The 22,635-nt window shown below is 40.9% G+C and overlaps 2 protein-coding genes and 2 non-coding genes across 9 annotated transcripts in view; all 4 read left to right on the top strand.

Annotated features, from left to right (window-relative positions):
* The first annotated feature begins 4,588 nt into the window (after positions 1-4,588).
* Positions 4,589-6,034, top strand: LOC127529713 (uncharacterized). The gene is made up of 6 exons (XM_051934296.1): positions 4,589-4,934; positions 5,022-5,089; positions 5,169-5,527; positions 5,607-5,672; positions 5,788-5,937; positions 6,020-6,034. The coding sequence occupies exons 1-6, from the start codon at positions 4,651-4,653 to the stop codon at positions 6,032-6,034; spliced, it is 942 nt and encodes a 313-aa protein (XP_051790256.1). The 5' UTR covers positions 4,589-4,650.
* Positions 6,035-10,545: 4,511 nt separating this feature from the next.
* LOC114660456 (transcription elongation regulator 1-like) overlaps positions 10,546-22,635 on the top strand; it is a 75,515-nt gene continuing 63,425 nt past the window's right edge. For all 6 annotated transcript variants that reach the window (XM_028813167.2, XM_028813162.2, XM_028813163.2 and 3 more), the window contains exons 1-2: positions 10,546-10,650; positions 17,272-17,500. In XM_028813167.2, the coding sequence (XP_028669000.1) occupies positions 10,601-10,650; positions 17,272-17,500 (279 nt within the window). In that variant the 5' untranslated portion in view covers positions 10,546-10,600. The remainder of the gene's footprint in view (positions 10,651-17,271; positions 17,501-22,635) is intronic.
* On the top strand, positions 14,307-14,441 carry LOC114661445 (small nucleolar RNA SNORA2/SNORA34 family). Its single transcript, XR_003717832.1, has one exon. It is a non-coding gene; the product is annotated as a small nucleolar RNA SNORA2/SNORA34 family (small nucleolar RNA).
* On the top strand, positions 21,985-22,120 carry LOC114661446 (small nucleolar RNA SNORA2/SNORA34 family). The gene has a single exon (XR_003717833.1). It is a non-coding gene; the product is annotated as a small nucleolar RNA SNORA2/SNORA34 family (small nucleolar RNA).

Below are 22,635 nucleotides of genomic sequence, written 5' to 3'. Positions count from 1 at the left end.
TTAATGCTGCCTCCCCAGCACACCACCGTGTAGAAGAGGGCGCTCGCCACAACTGTCTGATAGAACATCTGCAGTATCTTATTGCAGACGTTGAAGGACGCCAGCCTTCTAAGGAAGTATAGTCGGCCCTGTCCTTTCTTACACAGAGCATCAGTATTGGCAGTCCAGTCTAATTTATCATCCAGAGAGAGTTGTCCATCCATCCATTTTCCAACCCGCTGAATCCGAACACAGGGTCACGGGAGTCTGCTGGAGCCAATCCCAGCCAACACAGGGCACAAGGCAGGAACCAATCTGCAGGGTGCCAACCCACCGCAGGAGAGAGTTGTCTCCCCAGCAAAATGCCCATTGCCCTGTTTCTGTAGTGGACACTTCATTTCAGGTAAAGGATGGTCATTGCATATATTTGCCCTCAATTTGTGCCACAGGTATGTTCCATATAGCCCTCTTTTTTTGTTAGGTCAGTTGCAGGGAATGTCATAACCCTAGAACTTGTGTCTGACCAACAAGATATTGACGAAGGTCAAATACTTGATGAAGACACTGTGTCTGATTATTCATCAGGAGGAGAGGTACATTTTCCAAATAATTGCCTGGCAAACTGCACTTTTAGATTTTCTGCATCGCCTACAGAATATAAAAAAAGTGCCGCTTGCAAAAAACCTCAAAGGTTTGACTTCGAATATAAGGTCCCAATAAATGTTTGAGGTACAATATTCCCCCTCGGCTAAAGCAGTATCTTTCGAAAAGAATTTTCTCCGGGAGCAATAAAGGATCTTGCCGATCGTGCAAACCCTCTCTATTTGAATTTCTCATCTTATAATTTGCACACCGATATCAATTGGTTGCTCGTTCATGAACAGTGAAGTCATGACTGAATGAATTCCACGCACAGACACTGATTAAGGGTGTGAGCCAGGCCCGGTCTTAGGTATTATGGGGCCCTAGGCGAAAGGGGGGTCCAGGGGCCCCCTGAGGGGGGCGGAACCCCCCTGGAAGCTCTGTGAAATGCGTGAAAATTAGACCAAGGAGTCTACTTCGCCTATGCCTAAGGCCGGGCCTGATTGGGACAAATAATGCTGTAGTATATTTAAGTATATATGACAATTGCTCACTCGGACAATTTGTTTTGGGGGCCCCCAAGAAGGCGGGGGTCCTAAGTTATAGCTTGTGTAGCTTATACGTAAATCCTGCACTGGTGTGAGCTAATCTTTGTTTACATGGAACAAACCTGGGGGGTATTTTTCGTATGTGGATTACTCGTTTAGCCGGATGTAATTGTTGACGGTTTGGCCTGATCCTGATCTGTCGGTTTTTTGAAACTCTTGCTGGAAATGTTGTCATAGCAACACATCATAATCCTCAAACCTGCTCGGAGCAGCTTGTTCGATGTAAACGAGGATCAGCTCACACCCTTAATCAGTGTCCGTGCGTGGAATTCATTCAGTCATGACTTCACTGTTCATGAACGAGCGACCAATTGATATCGGTGCGCAAATTTTGTACCTCAAAGATTTATTAGGACCTTATATTCGAAGTCAGGCTCTCACAACCACACAGACAGTAGGCATTGCTTTGAGGTTTTTTGCAAGCGGCACTTTTTTTATATACTGTAGGCGATGCGGAAAATCTAAAAGTGCAGTTTGCCAGGCAATTTGTAAAGTCTGTTTGGCTCTGAAATATTTCCTTCGGGTTTTCATGTTTCCTGGACACCTGCGTGTGTAGACAATAAAAGAGGCGTTTCATGCCATTGCAGGTATAGGGAATACACAGGCAAAAACACCCACAGTACCATAAAGAATCTCACAGTCAGCCTAACATTCTCATTACCAGGATTTCCAAATGTGATTGGGGCACATGGGACTGATCAGAGTGGAGTTTGTTCAAACACTATTTGGAAAATGTACCTCTCCTCCTTATGAATAATCAGACACAGTGTCTTCATCAAATATTTGACCTTCGTCAATCGTTGGTCAGACACAAGTTCTAGGGATACGACATTCCCTGCAACTGACCCAACAAAAAAAAGAGGGCTATATGGAACATACCTATGGCACACATTGAGGACAAATATATGCAATGACCATCCTTTACCTGAAATGAAGTGACCACTACAGAAACAGGGTGATGGGCATTTTGCTGGAATGCCAACTCTCTCTGGATGATAAACTGGACTGGACTGCCAATACTGATGCTCTGTGCAAGAAAGGACAGAGCCGGTTATACTTCCTTAGAAGGCTGGCGTCCTTCAACATCTGCAATAAGATGCTGCAGATGTTCTATCAGACAGTTGTGGCGAGTGCCCTCTTCAACGCGGTGGTGTGCTGGGGAGGCAGCATTAAGAAGAAAGACGCCTCACGCCTGGACAAACTGGTGAGGAAGGCAGGCTCTATTGTTGGCATGGAGCTGGACAGTTTAACATCTGTGGCAGAGCGACGGGCGCTGAGCAGACTCCTGTCAATCATGGAGAATCCACTGCATCCACTGAACAGGATCATCTCCAGACAGAGGAGCAGCTTCAGTGACAGACTGCTGTCACCGTCCTGCTCCACTGACAGACTGAGGAGATCGTTCCTCCCCCAAACTATGCGACTCTTCAATTCCACCCCCGGTGGGGGTAAACGTTAACATTATACAAAGTTGCTGTCTGTTTTTACCTGCATTTTTTATTACTCTTTAATTTAATATTGTTATTATCAGTATGCTGCTGCTGGAGTATGGGAATTTCCCCTTGGGATTAATAAGTAACTATCTATCTATCTATCTATCTATCTATCTATCTATCTATCTATCTATCTATCTATCTATCTATCTATCTATCTATCTATCTATCTATTATATAGTGCCTTGCACACATCTATCTATCTATCTATCTATCTATCTATCTATCTATCTATCTATCTATCTATCTATCTATCTATTATATAGTGCCTTGCACACATCTATCTATCTATCTAACTCTTCTGCAGGGGTTAGGTCTGGACCGCGTGGACCTCCACCTGTTTTTTTTGCTTGTCTGCCTTCTTATTAGCTTTAAAATTAAGGTTTTTTATATTATATATGATTATGTCAACAATTTTTTAAATAGTTATATACCAATATTTACCAGTTTGAAGTATATTCTTGTACTTCACTTTAACCTGTTCCCATGTTCTCCTTGTGCTCACGTTTGATCTGGAATTATGACATATAAATAATAATTCAATAATAAATAATAATCTCAAAGGGAGACGAGGCAGCTTACAGAGAGGAGGTCCTGAAGTTGGCAGCCTGGTGTTCGAAGAACAATCTGGCTCTGAACACCAGAAAAACCAAGGAGATCATTGTCAACTTGAGGAGACACAGCACCGACTTAGCCCCCCTCTACATTAACGGTGAGTGTGTGGAGAGGGTCCATACCTTCTGGTTTCTCGGCCTCCTTATCTCCGCTGACATCTCCTGGACAGACAACATCACAGCAGTCATCAAGAAGGCTCAGCAGCGGTTACACTTCGTGAGGGTCCTCAGAAAGCATAACCTGGACTCCAACCTGCTACTGACCTTCTGCCGCTCGTCCATCGAGAGCCTGCTGACGTACTATATCACAGTATGGTACGGCAGCTGCACCATGGCAGACAGGGAGAGGCTTCAGCGAGTAGTAAAGGCAGCACAGAAGATCATCGGCTGCCCTGTCCCCTCCTTGATGGACATTTACACCTCCCGCTGCCTCAGCAGAGCAAAAAACATCATTAAGGACAGCTGCCACCCTGGCTCTGATCTGTTTGACCTGCTGTCCTCAGGGAGGCGCTACAGGTGCATCACAACAAGGACAAACAGACTCAAGAACAGTTTTTTCCCAAAAGCCATAACCATTCTAAACTCACACATGCACCGACTACACAGTCTAACCCCCCCCCCCAACCCCTGGACTTCCTTCTATCCATCAACTGTGCAATATCCAATATCTAAATGGTACTGATAATAACTGTGTAATATCTGCATACTGTACAATATCATTACTGTACTCTCAGTCCAATATCTACTACTCACTGAACATGAGCATCATTATTGTGCAATATTTAAATTATGTGCAATAACTCGATTTAGTTATTATTCTTTCCATTTGTATATAACGTCGCAGAACTTTTTTGCAACTTTTTGCACCATTTGTTTATTTTATTTACTTGTTGTGTTCTACATATATGTCTGCACTGAAAGGAGCTGCTTTTAATCTCATTGTTATTGTGTATAGTGACAATAAAAGGCATTCTATTCTATTCTATAATTAATCTGACAGATAGAAAATGAAACGCCGCATTCAGGAAGTACAATGCACACGCGTTTAATTCGTCAGCCGTCTTTTCTGGTCTGGGCTGCTTTTGCAGTGTTACTCCTTGTGCGTATTAAATCTTGAAATTCTTCGTGTCCTTCCAATCAAAGGTCCTGTTCCGCTTGGGGGAGGGGAGGGTGAGGGAGGGGGGAGTTGTGGGTAAATGCGCCCGTTCTTTCGTCATTTTGTTACAGCCTATCACAGACTTGCTGATCATGTTTTCTACACTCAATATATTTGGGCTTTTCACTCAGCGCGGGCGCGCGCATTCATCTCGGATGAACACATCCAGCTCGACTAATCTAACACACGGCTGCGTTTGAAAAACCGACGTATCCCGGATGAGTTTCACCGGCATTAAGTCATCCAAGATGAGGCATCTGATCTCGGATGATTTAACCGACGTACGGAAAATATTGAGTCTAGAAAACATGATCAGCAAGTCTGTGATAGGCTGCAAAACAATGACGAAAGAACGGGCGCATTTTTTCACACAAGCGGAGCAGGACCTTCTACTCGAAGGATACGAAGAATTTCACGAGTTAATACGCACAAGGGGTAACACTGCAAAAGCAGCCCAAACCAGAAAAGTCGGCTGGCAAAAAGTGGCCAACAAGTTAAACGCGTAAGTAGTGTGCATTGTACTTGCTGAATGCAGCGTTTCATTTCCTATGTGTCAGATTAATTATTATTTAATATGTCATAATTCCAGTTCAAACGTGAACACAAGGAGAACATGGGAACAGGTTAAAGTGAAGTACAAGAATATACTTCAAACTGGTAAATATTGGTATATAACTATTTAAAGAATTGTTGACATAATGAATCATATATAATATAAAAAAACATTAATTTAAAGCTAATAAGAAGAAGGCAGACAAGCAAAAAACAGGTGGAGGTCCAGACCTAACCCCTGCAGAAGAGTTGGCTCTCCAGCAAAATGCCCATCGCCCTGTTTCTGAGGGCATTTCAGGGGGAAGGTCCTCCTCACAACCAGTGGCAGGATGCAGTGGTCACTTCATTTCAGGTAAAGGATGGTCACTGCCAATATTTGTCCTCAGTGTGTGCCATAGGTATGTTCCCTATAGCCCTCTTTTTTTTGTTGGGTCAGTTGCAGGGAATGCCCTATCCCTAGAACCTGCATCTGACCACCAAGATACTGATGAAGGTCAAATATTTGATGAAGACACTGTGTCTGATTATTCATCAGGAGGAGAGGTACATTTTCCAAATAATGTTTGAACAAACTCCACTCTGATCAGTCCCACGTGCTAATCGTTATATGACTGTTTTGCAGGAGCCTGTCGCCAGCACTCATGACCCTTTTGGAACAAAGTCCACATCAAAAAAAGGAGATGGTGAGGTTGGTTGAGCCATTTGTTGTACTTTATACAAAATTATTCAAAATGATATACTGTACTGTGTATACAATATAGAGGGGGGAAAAAAGGCATTTGTAATTGCGTATTTATTTGCAGAAAAATGTGAGGTCTCTATACAAGAGATATCTTAAACAGAAAATCACATACAGAAAACTAAAAATGAGAAAAATACAGCAGGACATGGAATTTCATGAACTGAGGACAACCAAAATGAAGTTGCAGATACAAATACTAGAAAAACAATTGGTAACAAAATTCTCTTTATCTCTTTCCTATATGTGTATGTGTGAGTACATCTTTAATTTACTGTATCTTCTCCTCCTTACAGGCGGAAGGTCCGTAATATACAATAAATAACTTTTTGTGTGTAACCACTGTTGTCTTTTTCATTGAAAATATTGGGCCACAATTCTGCCTCTGGCAGCTCTGCCACTGGTTTGCTCAAAGTGCACTGGGTCAGGGTTATCATCAGGCTGCACCCAAACCTCAGGGACTCTCACTGTTCTGATGGTCGCTATGTCGTGTAAGACAGTTATGTCACATGCTCTGTCAGGTGCAACCCTCAGCCTTTGTAGACATTGAAATCTCTCCTTCAGGTGGCCAACGGTCATTTCAATTTGTGCCCGTGTCCTAGACAGAGCTGCTTTAGATCGAGTTTGTGGCCCAGGGTTGGGGTTAGGAAATGGGGTCATTAGAAAATGCCTACAGGATTCCATCATGATGACATGTGGAATATGTAAGAATTGTGAATACAATACACACATCACCGTGATTTATAATTAGATTATTACCTTGTGTGGTACCCGGCTGGGGTTCATGCCAGGCTGGGATGCCCAGGAGGACAGGAGGAGGGTTTGTGCCTCCTCCAGAACACGAGGGGGCGCCCGCCCTGGTTGCTTTGGGGGCCACGGGTACAGAGCTTGGAAGCTCAACCCTGTAGGGGTTGCCACACCCGGAGGTGCTGGGGGGAAGAGGATTGGGGACACCCGGAGGGTAGCTACAGAAGCTCCTCGGGATGCACCTGGAGTCCATCCGGGGTCTATAAAAGGGGCCGCCTCCCTCCAGTCATGGGTGGAAGAGGACGAAGCTTGGTGAAGAGGAGTGGAGGCGGACCAGAGACTTGGAGAAGGCATTGTGTTGTGGCCAGGACTTAAGGGGTGATTGGTGCTGCGGCACTGGGTAATGTGCACTACGATGGATGTAAATAAATGTAAATAAACGTGTGTTGGGTGATAAAATCTTGTCTACCTGTCTGTGTCCGGGCTGTTCCCCACACTTGTTCAAATGTCCGATACAGGTGTGACTCCTTAAAAAGTCTTGAGACATGAACAGACCCTGGCCATTTAGCCTCCACATTTGATACAAGGTAGGATGCATCACAGATCATCTGAGAATTGATAGCATGTAGGTCAAACAATTTTACTGTATGTCAACATGCCTATTGGCTATTTTCAACTCTTACAGAAAGTTACATTACCTGCACATTAATACTGTGGAAGCCGTTTCTGTTCACGTAATCTGGCTCATTTGGACCTGATGGGGCCTTTATGCGGACAATCTGCGTACAATCCACTGCCCCAATCACATTTGGAAATCCTGGGTAATGAGAATGTTAGTCTGACTGTGAGATTCTTTATGGTACTGTGGGTGTTTTTGCCTGTGTATTACCTTCCTGCAATGGCGTGAAACGCCTCTTTTATGGTCTGCACACGCGGGTGTCCAGGAAACACAATGAAAACCCGAAGGAAATATTTCAGAGCCAAACAGACTTTACAAATTGTCTGGCAAACTGCACTTTTAGATAGATTTTCCGCATCGCTTACAGTATATGAAAAAAGTGCCACTTGCAAAAAAACGCAAAGCAATGCCTACTGTCTGTGTGGTTGTGAGAGCCCGACTTCACTTAGTTTGACTTCGAATATAAGGTGGTAATACATCTTTGAGGTACAATATTCCCCCTCGGCTAAAGCGGTATCTTTCGATATCGCTGATATCAATTGGTCGCTCATTCATGAACGGTGAAGTCATGACTGAATGAATTCCACGCACGGACACTGATTAAGGGTGTGAGCTAATCCTTGTTCACATTGAACAAAGTTGCTCCGAGCAGGTTTGAGGATTTGGATGTGCTGCTATGACAGCACATCCAGCACGAGTTTTGAAAAACCGACAGATCCAGGATCAGGCCAAATCGTCAACAATTACATCCGGCTAAACGAGTAATCCACGTACGAAAAATACCCCCCAGTCAGGCAATGTGCCACTTGCAGCAAACACTGGTCACTGGTGTGTAGACTGGACCGTCATCATGACGTTGGAACAGTACTCAGACGTGATTTTAGAGATGGCAAAACAAGGCCCTTCATTGAAAATTATATCTGAGCATCTGTCGTATTACAATAACCTACAAAGCCTTAAATAACCTCGCGCCAAACTACATCAGTGACCTTCTCCATCACTATGTGCCTGTCCGCCCACTAAGGTCCTCTGATTCTGGCCATCTTGTTGTGCCCCTCACTAATCTACACTCCATGGGTGACAGCAGGGCCTTCAGCTTACCAGGAAAAGAAAATCCGAGCACATCTCTCCAGTTTTGATGTCACTACACTGGTTACCTGTGTCATTCAGGATTGACTTTAAAATTTTGCTTATGGTTTATAAAGCCTTAAATAATCTCGCCCCATCCTATATATCGGAATGTCTGACACCTTATATTCCAAATCGTAACCTCAGATCCTCAACTGAGTGTCTCCTTAGAATTCCTAGAGCAAAACTTAAAAGAAGTGGTGAGGCGGGCGGCCTTCTGCTGTTATGCACCTAAAATCTGGAATAGCCTGCCAGTAGGAATTCGCCAGGCTAATACAGTGGAGCACTTTAAAAAACTGCTGAAAACACATTACTGTAACATGGCCTTCTCATAACTTCACTGTAATTTAATCCTAATACTCTGTATATCCAACTCATTATAATAACTATTCATGGTGGCTCTAAAATCTGTACTAACCCCTACTCTCTCTTCTGTTTCCTTTTCCAGTGTCCTTTTGGTGGTGGCTTGTGCCACCACTATCTACTCTAAGTACCATGATGTTCCAAAAATGATGGATGGATTAAAAGCCAGAAGTTTGTATGACCATCAGCATCAAGTGACTCTGTGAGAATCCTAAACACAAAGAGGACTATTTCATTTATGTTAGGTAGAATGCCCAGAGGGGACTGGGTGGTCTCGCGGCCTGGAACCCCTACAGATTTTAGTTTTTTCTCCAGCTTTCTGGAGTTTTTTTTTTTGTTTTTTTCTGTCCACCCTGGCCATCGGACCTTACTCCTTTTCTATGTTAACTAATGTTCAATTATTTTAATTTCTTATTTTGTCTTTTATTTTTCTTTTCTTCATTATGTAAAGCACTTTGAGCTACTTTTTGTATGAAAATGTGCTATAGAAATAAATGTTGTTGTTGTTCAGCTGTATAGCGTCCAGACTCTGGAATGACCTAACGAAATTAATCAGGTCAGCTGACTCCATGAATTCTTTTAAAAAACCACTTAAAACTCATCTGTTCAGTTTGTCTTTTAGCTCTACTTGACTTTATTATCCTTCTCTCAGTTTACTTCTCTGTCAAGATGCTCATGTAACCTGTGTGTGTCTGTGTGTGCGAGACCATCAATTATGTTGTTTGTTTTCCTCTGAATTCACTGTTGTAATCTTTATTTATCTGGTTTGTACAACGCTATATACTGTATACCCTGCTGTTCTTTCTTATATTCTGTAAGTGCCTTGAGCATGGGAAAGGCGCTATATAAATAAAATGTATTATTATTATTATGAGGAGCGAGAAGGATTTCTGAGAGAAATGTTAGAAAGTTTTGTGCTGAGCAAATCTCTGGCTGTGGACTTTCTGACACACATTTGGAGGTAAAGGTGACAAACTTCAAGGCCGTCGATCGATGTTATAGATAGATAGATAGATATTAGTTTGTGTTGTGAGGAGGACTGTTCGCACGTGTCGTCAAAAATCGCCCAGAAGAAGAAGTACTTCCGGTATCGGACAACGAAAATGTGTCTGTTTTGTCGTTTTTGGGCTATTACACTTTCATTATTTGAATCACAAATAAATCCAGAAATGTATGTGTAATATTAAGTTTAAGACTGCTATTTGTTACCATAGAATTAAAAAATACCTTACTGTATTCTTTATTCAAAAATCAAAATCTGAAAATTCCTTTCATTTTCGTTTTTGCATCTAAAATAAAATTTCAAATACCAAAAAGTACACGGACCATTTTTATAGAAAGTTAATGCATTTTAGAAAGTCTGTGTTCATTGTTAGAACTAAAACGCGCAAAAGTGTGGGAGAGAAGCAATCACATTTCGAACCGTGCACTCTGAGCACCTGATATATTCGTGGGCGGTGAAGTGTATTGAAACAGGAGAAATGAGTATTTATGTTCAGACATGACTGAATTCCAAAGTGTTACAAAAAATGCGTTACCAACTCGATTTCCTAACATATCGATATTATTCCACAAAAATCAAAATCTATTCTGAAACAATTCTTATCCAAAGCTTAATACGTGACCACGATCATTTAAAAGTAGCGAGCGTCGTCTCCTTTTGTTTGCAGTTTTCGGGCAGGACCTACAGAAAGTAAAATGACGCACGCCTTCACCAATCCAAAACCAGAAAGACTTTACTCTTATCCAATGGGGCGCTGCTCCTAGCTTCGTTGACCCGCGGAAACAGGCGCTCCGGCCAATCGCAAACAAAGGAAGCACTTCTTTGCCGCTCACATGGAGGTCATAGTGCCTGTTCGTATACTGATTGACAATCCTTTGCACCAATAGACAGCACGAGACTAACAGTCGTTGGGAGTGTCTAGGAAGGTCAGAGCCGGGAGAGTGTTGTGTTCCTGTAATGGCGGATTGCGGAGAGGGAGACGGTGTCGGGAGATTCGACGACGGCCGGTGAGTATTAAGGCTTCGCTAAGTTGCGAAATACCCTCATACAGTTTAGGGTGTAGCTTGAAAAATTCTATTAGTAGATGGAGCTTCGAACTTTGGGTTTCTGACATGTTTTTGTGGTTGTAGGATCGATTGATGATAAGGAGGGAAGCGGGGAATCCCCGGATGAGTGGATTACCCCACAGGCAGGCCCGAGTGATTAGCAATGAATGAATGAATGGAGTAAGAAGAATCGTTCGTAAAACAACGTAGTAATGAATAACACGTGTGCTTTGAGCCACAGCAACCAGGTGGGGGCAGACAGCAGGTTGGCCTAAAATGTAAAAGTTACCACGACGTTTTAGTTTGAAAACGACAGAGCCTGTAAATTCTACCGTTTCGTTCGAGGAGGCATTTGTATTCTGTGTTTAGAGGTCTAAACCTCAGTGGATGGTGTTTCGCTATAAAGCCGCCTTTGCGGATTCGCAGCGGACGGCCGAAGGGACCCTGGTGTAAGAGTGCACAGTCTGCATACGGTTTCTCAGTTTTTAGTGCACCATTAGCATTTAATTGGCGATTGTTCGGGAAACGTTATACAGTTTGCTTAGTAAATCAATCAGTAACACACACAGACGAAAAGCGCGTTGAGCCGTTTCAGACAACTTTAACCCGATAGTCTCGAAGTTGAGGTTTGCCGTTCGCTTCTGTCGCCAGTGCGTACCGACGTGACGCCCCACACCGCACGCGCCTCTTTGATTACGCTTTACTCATGTCTCGCTACAGAGAGAGAGAGAGCGGTCTGGGAGGGCATACATTGATCACAGTGCATCACCCACCACACGATGAACCGTCCCAGGATCCTATATTAGGACCCGAACGCAGCCGTGCAACGTGTGACACTTCACTACCACACTAGTTCGAATGGAGCAGTGGCGGGAGTACCAATCCTGTAACGAACCTCCGAGTTTTCCCAGCAATTGGAGGGCTTGCTTGCATGGCTGGATGCAGGTTAACATCACACCCAGAGTTGGAGTAACTTTTTTCCCCAATTTATTTATTTTTTTAGGTTCCTCCTTGTCATATTTGGCTGTTTTGATTTATCAAACGACGCGTTCTCAGGCAGTAATAGATTAAAGTGACTTAAAAACACATACGTGAAACTAATATGTATTCCCATGCAGAAAATGAAAAAGTTTAAAGACCCAATGTTTTGGCAAATCTTTCATCAAGTTTGCCACTGAAAAGGAAGGAGCAGGTAATGCATTGGAGGGAACAAAGCCAGGGCAGGAGAATAGGTGTGGAAAAGTTACCATTAGGGATGATGAATGGACAAAGAAGAAAGTTAGTTGGTCACAAAGACCTGGAGAAATGTATGATTGCAGGTTGAGAATGGGCTGAGCGCCTTCGGTTTTTCTTTGAAAAGTATCTTTGAAGGCCTGTGAAAATACACAAACAAAATCACGATCAAGGCAACATGCTATCTGAAACGTCTGCCCCTCAATCATAGGCTTATTCCTCACCCCTCTCTGGTGCCACATCTGAGAACTTTTGTCTTCCTTACTTCAATATTTCCTTATCTGAAATAACTACCCAATTACCGGACTTGGTGTGATACACTGTGCAACAGGGAAATTGCTTTTACAAGAAGGCGCTTTTTATGATAGCCACATATCCTTAAACTGAATCTCTGCAGGTGAGTCTACAGCTCTGATAAACGCTTTCCCAGTGTTCTTCCATCACATGGGTCATCGGGGCATGTAAGGATCCATCCATCCCATTCGCGAATCCTGTGTGCCCCAGCCTTACAGAAGTTAATGCGAGAAACCAGTGACACTATGCCATTCACATTTATGTATTTATCTAGGTAGGCAGCCTGGCATAGTGGTTAGGACTTTTGACTTCAAACCCTGCTACTGACACTATGTGACAATGAGTAACTCATTCTAACTGCCTGTGCTTCTATTGGAAAAACACAAGCAATGGAACCAATTGAATCTCACATGTTGGAAGTTGCATTGGATACAGCCAAATTATAAGAAGTAGTAATATCAATTCTATGACTTCTTTCATGGTTGTCTTTCAGCAATGGCTTTCGAAAGTGGGGGCCTGTTGCTGGTTGATTACTACATGCAAGCAAGCATTTCATTGTCTTCTGTACACATGACAATAATTCCCTTGGAAAATGATATAGTTTGATTTTTTTTCTTTGACCGAGAGAAAGGAAGGCAAATGGAGTTTGTTAAAATGTGAATTTCCCATTGGGATTAATAAAGTATCTATCTGTCTGTCTGTCTGTAGATGCACAGAGGCAGGATTTAGAATTGTGATAATTCCAGTTTAATTTATGTACATGCATGTTTATAGCAGTCCACCATGTTGGGTGATCTTGTTTAAGCACATAACCTTTGGCTGTGCTTGTTTTTGGGTTGGGTATATTCTTTGTTAGTTTTTACATATTTTCTATGTTAGGAATGAATTTTTCCTGGATCCCAGTTTCAATCCATTTCAAAAACACGTGAATTTTGGTTTAGTGTTCTCCTGCTTGTCTCTTTCTGCACCTGCATGTGTACTCTGAGGTGAATTGAAAATGTCACTATAGTATGTTTTTTGCCTTTTTTTTTTTTTCTTAAATTAGGAAGCTAGTAGGAAATTTGAAAATGGAATGATGAGTGTGTGGCATTAGCTTTGCACAAGGCAGGAGGAAAAAATATAAAATTATTATTTAGTGGTTCATTTAAAAGTGCAAAGTATATTGCACAAAATGACTTTGGATTTGTAGTTAGCAAGTAAAGATGGTGTAAATACAGTTTAATATAGTAATGTGTTTTTTGTTAAATAGAAATGAGCACCCAAGTGTTGGAGAGGCTCACTGGCAGTGAGAACGTCCAAGAAATAGAAAGGATCACGTGGAATGACTTGATAGAAATATTCAGAATTAATGATGGTAACAAGAACCACATTCATTTCTACAGCACATTCTTGCATAAAACATTTAGCTCAAAGTGCTTTACAGGATGTTAAAGAAAAAAACATAGCAAGCCAAAAAATAAGAATAGAAATAAATACATGAATAACAAAAAAAAATCAATACACACTTATATGATACAGAAAAACAAGGAACATATAAGGTCCTGGCTGGTGAACCTGTGGTAATGATAATATACAGGGGGAGTGAAAATTATGTTAACATTTGAATGGCGGAAACCATTTATTCACAAAATATATTTCATATGGGCGCGATGATTTACAGGAATGTCTCAAACTGTTCATCATGTTCAACACATGGACCATATGTGATGTCCACAAAAATTGTATACAAGTATATACATAGCAGTACCATTACTGTTAACATAATTTTGACTCACCCTGTATAATACAATATTGATAGAACTCATTTACCCCTAATACAAATTCATCCATTATGAGTTCATCATGAGCACTGGGACAGGCTGGAAACTTGTTAATGGTACATTTCACACAAACATTAAGAAGTTTTTCTTCACAAAGAGAACCACAGACACATGAAATAAGTGAACAAGTAGTGTGGTAGACAGGAGGACTTTAGGGACCTTCAAAACTCAACTTGATGTTATTAATGGAAGAATTAGGTGGATAGGACCGACAAACTTCATTTGGCTCAATTTCTGTAATAATGTTGTGGAACCAAAATGATTCTACAGCAGGCCCTGAATCAAGGCTGACAATTTGTAGTAGTTGTCAGTTTCAAACAGGAGCCCAAAAGAACTTCTCCCTATGGTCTGTTGGCTGTTTCCTGACTTACAATGGAGCACTCAACTCACTTGGAAGACACACTTGATCCTGGTTAGCATAAAATCACTTTTGGCTGCTGTCTGATTTTAGAGCCTTAGAAATGTATTAAAATTGTATTAAAGTTTCTTAAGATAACCCAAAGTTAGTTATTAATAGACTTTTTTTTCATAATATCTAAAGTTAATCTCAAGATGTCTGTTTTTTTTTGTGTAAGGTAAAGAAGATGAAATTTGTTTTCTTCCTTTATATCTCTAAAAAGCCAAATTTCCCCCTTGAGGCAGATGAAGTTCTCTCTATCCAACTGTCCAAAGGTTTATAATGACCTCAATGTTACATGTAGAGAGTCCAGTGAAATTCTTTCTTGTATGAGCTAATCAACATCTCTTCACTGTCTAGCGTGATGATTAGAGAGAACAGGCATACCTTGAAAGCTGAAGTCTATGACTGTAAAGTGCTGGAAAAATTGGGTAGTTTGAAGCCAAAAAGCACTTCTTTATGCAGCAGATCTGCAGGGATCGGGGACAAACTGAGTCATGTAGGTGAAGCTTAAACCCTGGCAACCTTTAAGAAGTACAATGCCTATAAAAGAGTCTTCACATTTTATAGTTATACAGCATTGAACCACCGTGGATTTCATTTGGCTTTTTCAGCACTGATCAACGGAAAAGTTATTAATATCAAAAGTGAAAATTGAATTGTGCAAAGTGGTCTAAATTAATTACAAATCTAAAATGCAAAATGATGGATCACATATAAGTATTCAGGCCAGTGGGTAGTAGATTCACTTTTTGGCCGATTCCAGCACAGGTCTGTACATCTTTGTACATCTGGACACTGCTATTTGTCCCCATTTTTCTTTGCAGAACTTTTCAAGCTCTGGCTGGTGTCATGTTGATTGTGAGTGAACAGCTTTTGTCAAGTTCAGCCACAAAATTTCAATTGGATTGAGATCTGAACTTTGACTCGGCTTTTTCAGGGTGTTCCCTTTGTTATTTTGAAGCCATTCCTGTGTAGCTTTGGTTTTATGGTTGGACTTGTTGTCTTCTTGCAGACTGCATCAGGTTTTCCTCCTGGATTTCTCTCTATTGTACTGCATTCATGTTACCCTCACAAATTTTACAGGGCTTGCTGCAGAGAAGCAGCACCATAACCTGATGCTGCTACCTTCATGCTTCATGTTGGGGATGGTGGCTAAGGATCTGCACTGGTATTTGGAAGTTTACTGGTTCAAATCCCATTGCTGCCAGAAAGGATCCTACTTTGTTGGGCCCTTGAGCAAAGCCCTTAACCTGAAATTTCTCCAGGGGCACTTTACAATGGCAGAACCTGCAATCTGATCTCCAAAGGTTATGCGAAAAGACGATTTGCCCTCAGAGATTAAAAAAGTATATCAAAATGAAAAATCTTTGTGCAGTGTAACATGACATTTAGTCTCGACCAGAATTTTGGTCTCATAACTGCCTAGAACCTTTTCCAGTTGTTTTCAGAGCCTCCCTTGTGTCAAGATATCGTGTAAGTTTTTTTTCCTTGCCACTTGCCCATAAAACTGCGATTGGTGAAGCACCCTGGCACAGTTGTTGTTTGCACAGTCTCTCTAGTCTCAGCCACTGTAGCTTGTGACTCCTTCAGTTTGAAACAACTTCTCCCTGTGGTCTGTTGAATGTTTTACTGACTTAGGATGGAACACTTCACTCATTTGGAAGACATGGTTGATCTTGGCTAGCATAAACCCCAATGTTATTGTGGCGCATTCAGTGCTTTTGGATGTTGTCAGATTTTAGAGCTTTAGAAAGTAAGAAAATATTACAATAATAATGAAGCAAGTTTATCAAAATATACACAGTGTAGAAGAGTGCTATTTTTCTTCTCTGTAATGGTTATAACATTAAATATTATCCTGTGGGGAGATGGCCTGGGAGGACAAAACAATAAAAACTCTAGTTAGTAAGATACATTATGGTAATAATAATGGATGTAGGTTATTATTTAAAAATTGTTATTCAGTGAAAACTTTGTAGCAGAGGATAAAGCTGGTAAGAGTATATTTTACCTTGGCTTCATAATACTCCCAGTGTTTATTTTCTTTTCATTCTCTGGTGGCGTTCATTTTATGGACCGTCTAATGATTTGCTGAAGTGACTGGTGCCTGAATATGCACCCCAGCAAAGTAGGTATTGGAGTCTGTTAGACCCTTCTTTAAAAAGGTGGAGACTGTCATGAATTTCTTGTAAATTAGGCAGTTCAGGATTTGTAACAGTCCCTGCAATGCACTAGCTTTCCATACAGGTTTAGTTGTAACTGGTTCTGCTGGGATGGCTTATCCTACGTTGTGTCAGAAAATATTATGATAACTTATTGTTTGGATTTATTTCCCTTTTTATTTATTTATTCCCCCTTCTCAAGTGGAAACAATGAAATGGGTTTTTATACAGCTTATGCATTGCACAAGAAGACACTTTGTCATGCAGAGGGTGCAGTGTAACCCTTGGGGGCTAATTTTATATGTTTTAGAAGCTGATTTTAAGTGAGTGCTGGTGGGTTTGTTTAAAGATCAGTGTCATCCTCACTGTATGTAATGCTTTGATTAGCTTGAGTGTCTTCACTCTTTCTGAAGCATGCACTTGGAGGTTAAATGCCAAGGCTAAAATTCATTAGTTTACCTTAAATTCTTAATTTTAGCATGTAATGAAAGTAAGTACAGTGTTAAATCAAAATCTGAAATTCTGTTATTGATTATTACATTATTTATGAAAGCCTTGTCTGTGTTTGTAAGTCTTGAGAGGGGTGCTGTTCTTATTACACATTTAAGTTTGTTTTGCGATCCCTTGCACCTTTTAATGGTTTGCTTTGTTTTATTTGATTTTGATTCACCAGGATGGCACAACAGCAGGCCTTACGGTTCCGAGGGCCTACTCCCCCGCCAAGCCCAGTTATGAGAGGTCCGCCTCCTCTAATGAGGCCGCCACCTCCGCCCTTTGGAATGATGAGAGGTCCACCGCCACCACCCCGACCTCCATTTGGAAGACCACCTTTTGACCCCAGCATGCCGCCTATTCCTCCTCCTGGAGGTTTGCCGCCTCCTATAGCTCCCCCACACATGCAGGTAAGTTTCTGGTTATACACCTGTGATTTAAATAAATAGTCCATAGAGAATACTGAAAATCTGTAAGTTTAAGTGAATAGGACTATGGCTATATTCATTTGGATATCACTGTTCGGTTGGCATGACTGATGTATTCATATTCATAAGGAGACCTGAAAAGATTTTGCAGTAGTTAGGACCAGGGACTGTCATGATATCAAAATTTTAAAGTTTAATATGATACGAAGAAAAGCAGTGCAATTCAATACCATTTTCATTACCCAATACAATATATCATAATAGTCATTCTTTATGCATTAAAATATTTACATTAATGGTAACAAGAGAAATTTTACTTATTTAATTCAAATTCTTAAAGTAGTACAATCTTTTGTGTAAAAAAAAAAAAAAAAATTTCAGAAGAGGGAGGTCATGTTTTACTGACAGGGTAGAATTCTATGAGGAAGCAATTAAAGGCTATGGTCAAAATGAAGCATATGATATTTATCTGGACTTTGAGAAAGCATTTGATAAGGTCACACATGAGAGGTTGGGCATCAAACTAAAAGAAGTGGCAGTTCAGGGTATGGAGTGTAGAATTGGCTCAGACACAGGAAGGCAGGCAGTGATGGTGCAAGGAACGTCTCAGAATTGGGTGATGTTAAGAGTGGTGACCAGCAGGGGTCAGTGCTAGGGCTGCTGCTATTTTTTGGTCAACACAGGGAACGTGTTTGTTAACCTTTGGTCTTTTGAGGAAACGCGGCCATTAACTCCTAAACTGGACCACATGTGACGAGAGTCCAAAGCCACACAAGCCCTAAATGCTCTATTCCTGCTGGTGTAACGAAACAGCCAGATACGTATCTCTAGAGAGTTAATGTCAGGTTATATAGCATCCTGATGTGTGGAGTACAAGTCTAAGGAGGTTCTGCTGAAGCTTTATAACACACTGGTGAGGCCTCATCTGGAGTTTTCTGTGCAGTTTTGGTCTCCAGGCAAAGAAAGGACATATCAGCACAAGAAAAGGTTCAGAGAAGACAGGCTAGGCTGATTTCAGGGCTACAGGGTATGAGTTATGAGGAAAGATTAAAAGAGCTGAGCCGCTTCAGTAAAAGAAGATTATGAGGAGGCCAGATTGGAGTGTTTAAAATAAAGGCAATTAGTCCAGTGGAACAAAACTGTTACTTTAACACAAGTTCATCTTGAACAGGGGAGACGCAGTTGGAAACTTGTTAAGGGTAAATTTTGCACAAACATTAGGAAGTTTTTCTTTACACAGGGAACCACAGATACATGGAATAAATTGCCGAGTAGTGTGGTAGACCTTAGGATTTGATTTAATGTTATTTTGGAAGAATTAAGTGGGTAGGACTGGTGAGCTTTGTTGGGCTGTTCTCATCTAGATTGTTCTAATATATGAGCCCATGGAGGACTAGTGCCACTGCTTATGCAGTTGAGCTCTGAAGTCATAGCGCCTTACAATATATAATAAACGTGCTGAAGTATAATTGCAAAATTGTTTGTAATAAAATAAAAAATGTATTTGCTACAGCAGCACACTTCTCGATGAGAGGTTAAAAATCAAGGGAGTGACTGAGTTCTAATGCTAAAGAGGGTGTGTGTTCAAATCCCGCTGCTGATACTGTGTGACCGTGAGCAGGTCACTTGACCTGCCTGTGCTCCAATTGAAAAACCAAAAGAAATGTAACCAATTGTATCATAAATTATGTAAGTTGCCTTGGAAAAAGTTTCCGCCAAATAATTAAATGTAAAGAATGCTGAATGCATTGCACAGAATAAAACTGTCCTGGAGGTAAAATAATTGTAGACCCCTGTCTCTGTGCATTTAACTAGCCACAATAAAATGTTTTAACCTGTAGAATAAACATCACATCCCTACTTTAAGTGCAGTAGTGTAAAGGTTTAGACTTATGTTTGTTTTTTTAATTTAGATATAAGATCTCTCTTAATTCTTGGTATTGACTCACATGTCAGTCCTTTTAAGTGTTTAACTAAATTGGTTGTGTTAACCCGTTTACTTAGTCTTGTGCAGTAGCAAATCTTACATGCAGGCTTTCATGTATCCTTTGGTTTTCTGTCACCATTTGCCATAAAGCCAAAGTATTTTCAGACGCCACTCTGAGAGCCGCCTTTGTCAGTTAAACAAGCTGCAGAAGGTGCCAGCTTAGTAACTTCTGTGAGTTGGTGGAAAGGGGGCAGCAACTCCAGCCATGCCACTTGCTAGCCTATGAGGCTCAACTGTCAAAAGCCAGAGCGAACCAGAACTGCATTCGTAATGTAAGCTGTGGACTCAATACTATTAACAATGAGTTTTGAAGTAATTATAAAATGTTAAAATCAACACTATATCTACACTACATCTATCTGATTGATATTTCAATACTTTTGACAGCCCTAGTAGGTACCTTTGAGCACTCAAAATGCTTTTATCTAATTCTTCAGAAGCTGTCACGTTTGAATGATTTGGTGGAGTTGTGACTAATGTGTCAGTTGTGGATATTTGGTCACATTTTTTTGTGCATGTGTGTCTGCTGCTTTTATTCTGAGACAAAATGTGGTGATCTAATAACATTCCTTGTTTTTGGATGTTTGAATTGAGATTGAAACTAGTGGTAGACTCATTTATCCATTATTGAAATGATTAGGTTGAGTGGATGGTCTTCATTCTGGGACTGAGAGATATAAGCTACGAAGAGGGATTTAAGGAGTTAAACTTTTTAATTTCAAGCAAATTGAGTATATAATAAAGGAAATTAGTACTGTGGATTCAATTATACTTTAAAGTAAATGCTTCAAGAACAATGGGACATAGTTGGAAATTTAAAGGAACGTTTTGCACAAATGTTTGAAAGTTTTTCTTCATATAAAGTACCATAAAGACATAGACTAAAATACCAAGTAGTGTGATGGGAGTTAGGTCTTTAGGGACCTTCAAAACTCTACTTCATGTTATTGTGGAGAGTAGGATTGGCAAGCTTGTTGGGCTGAATGGCCTGTGCTTCTCAATGTTGTTTTAAGGTTTTAATGCAGGAGTATGCAGGGCCTTAATGAGTTTCAGGTGGTCATATATTTCATTTGCAAAGCTGTCTTGGGCTGATGGTTGACTGAATCATAAAGTGAAAGCGAAACCCATTCTCTTATGCAGTGCTTGGTGAGGAAGGTTGTGCAGTTAGAGTGAGTATGATGGTAGGGATGCCTTTAATCACAGGTGTGTTATGCATGTGCTATATTTGCAGACAATTTTTGCTGGTGTTTTGTTAGATCCTCCTTCTTCCTTTTCTTCTTTTGGCTGCTCCCGTTAGGGGTTGCCACAGTGGGTCATCTTGTTCCATATCTTCCTGTCCTCGTCATCTTGCTCTGTCACACCCATCACCTGCATGACCTCTCTCACCACATCTATAAATCTTCTCTTAGGCCTTCCTCTTGTCCTCTCCATCCTTTTCCCAGTATACCCATCAGCTCTCCTCTGCACATGTCCAAACCAATGCAATCTCGCCTATCTGACTTTATATCCCAACCTTCCAACCTGAGCTGATCCTCTAATGTACTTGTTCCTAATCCTGTCCGTCCTTGTCACACACAGTTTAAATTTTAGAATCTTTAATTCTGCCACCTCCAGCTCTGTCTCCTGTTTTTTTCGGTCCATACCTCACCACTGTCACACTCCTCTCGTACATAACCTGTACAATGTTTACGTACTTCTCTCCCACTCATACAATACCACAACTCCTCGAGACCCCCTGTCATATGCTTTCTCCAGGTCCACAAAGACGCAATGCAACTTCTTCTGGCTTTCTCTATACTACTCCATCAACACCCTCTGAGCAAACGTTCCGTCTGTGGTGGTGTTCTTTGGCCTGAAACCATCCTGCTGCTTGCTTATCATCACCTCACTTCTTAACTGAGCTTCCACTACTCTTTCCCATAACTTCATGCCGTGGCTCATCAGTTTTATCCCCCTGTAGTTACTATAGCTCTGCACATCCCCCTTATTGTCCATTTTCCCATAAAATCTGCATATGGACAATTGAAAATCTTGAGGCAGGTGCATTTTGAAGCAAACCGATTGTTTGGTAGCAAATGGAAAAATTATGCATTTTGAGGGACATGACACAGTGTAATATTTGATCACATAAATCATCATCAGAATTAAAGGACCCCATCAATATTTGCAAATGCTTAGCCAGTGCATCATAAAAGACATTAGCTACATTGCAGAGAGCAGTGGCTTCCTTTTGAAAAATTGCCAATGAAGGAGGTGAGAATGGTCAGATAAGTGTGTGCAGTTATGGGGTGAGAGGAAGGGTGTTGGTCTGAGAAGAAACAGACTGAGGTGGTTTGGCCATGTGAGCTGAAAAGCAGAAAGCCAGACAATGGCTGTTAAACCTGTGGTAATGATAATATATAACACAAATTGCCGCTGATACCATTCATTTAATACAAATTCATCTATAATGTTGTGGAACCAAAATGTTTTTTTTCTGCGGGTCCTGAATCAAGGCTGGCAGTTTGTAGTAGCTGTCAGTTTCAAACAGGAGCCTAAAACAACTTCTCCCTGTGTGTCTGTTGTATGTTTCTTCACTTGGCATGGAACACTCAACTCACTTGGAAGACACATGTGACCTTTGTTGGGATAAAGCCAATACATTTTTTCAGTGCATTCAATGCTGTTTGTCTGATTTCAGAGCTTTACAAATTAAGAAAATATAATAATACTGAAGCAGGTTCATTAAAATTTACACACTAACCTTAAAAATATTCTTGGGATGTCCTTAGTGTGTGTTTTATTGTGTTTTTTGAAAGGTAATAAAGGTGACTTTCTTTCTACTCTATAGGTAATAGGCTCTATAGTGTCCTTATTGTCACATGTACCGAGTTCATTGAAATTCTTACTTGCTAGTGTGCTAATCAACACGTCGTTGCTCTCCAGCACCATGAGTAGAGTGAACACTGCACCTGCAACATTTCAGATCTGTAAATGATGTCTGTGACTGAAAATCGTGTAGTATCTCAGTGACATTAGATGAAGTCCAAAAATTTGAAGTCATGGGGTGTTATGATTTTTATTTATATAGATGACAAGTTACTTTCATACATTTTTTTTTATTTCTTTTGTTTGAGATTTAAATCATTAG

Source organism: Erpetoichthys calabaricus, chromosome 11, assembly GCF_900747795.2.
Source record: "Erpetoichthys calabaricus chromosome 11, fErpCal1.3, whole genome shotgun sequence".
Taxonomy (NCBI): domain Eukaryota; kingdom Metazoa; phylum Chordata; class Cladistia; order Polypteriformes; family Polypteridae; genus Erpetoichthys; species Erpetoichthys calabaricus.
Note: the sequence above shows the minus strand (reverse complement) of the source record. Positions and strands in the feature narration are given on the sequence as shown.

Excerpts from the sequence above, each read along its gene's own strand:
- LOC127529713 (XM_051934296.1), top strand. The coding sequence starts at position 4,651 with ATGAGTTTCACCGGCATTAAGTCATCCAAGATGAGGCATCTGATCTCG. Across the intron at positions 5,090-5,168 it reads CAAGAATATACTTCAAACTG|CTAATAAGAAGAAGGCAGAC; the intron begins GTAAATATTGGT and ends ATTAATTTAAAG. Across the intron at positions 5,528-5,606 it reads ATTATTCATCAGGAGGAGAG|GAGCCTGTCGCCAGCACTCA; the intron begins GTACATTTTCCA and ends ACTGTTTTGCAG.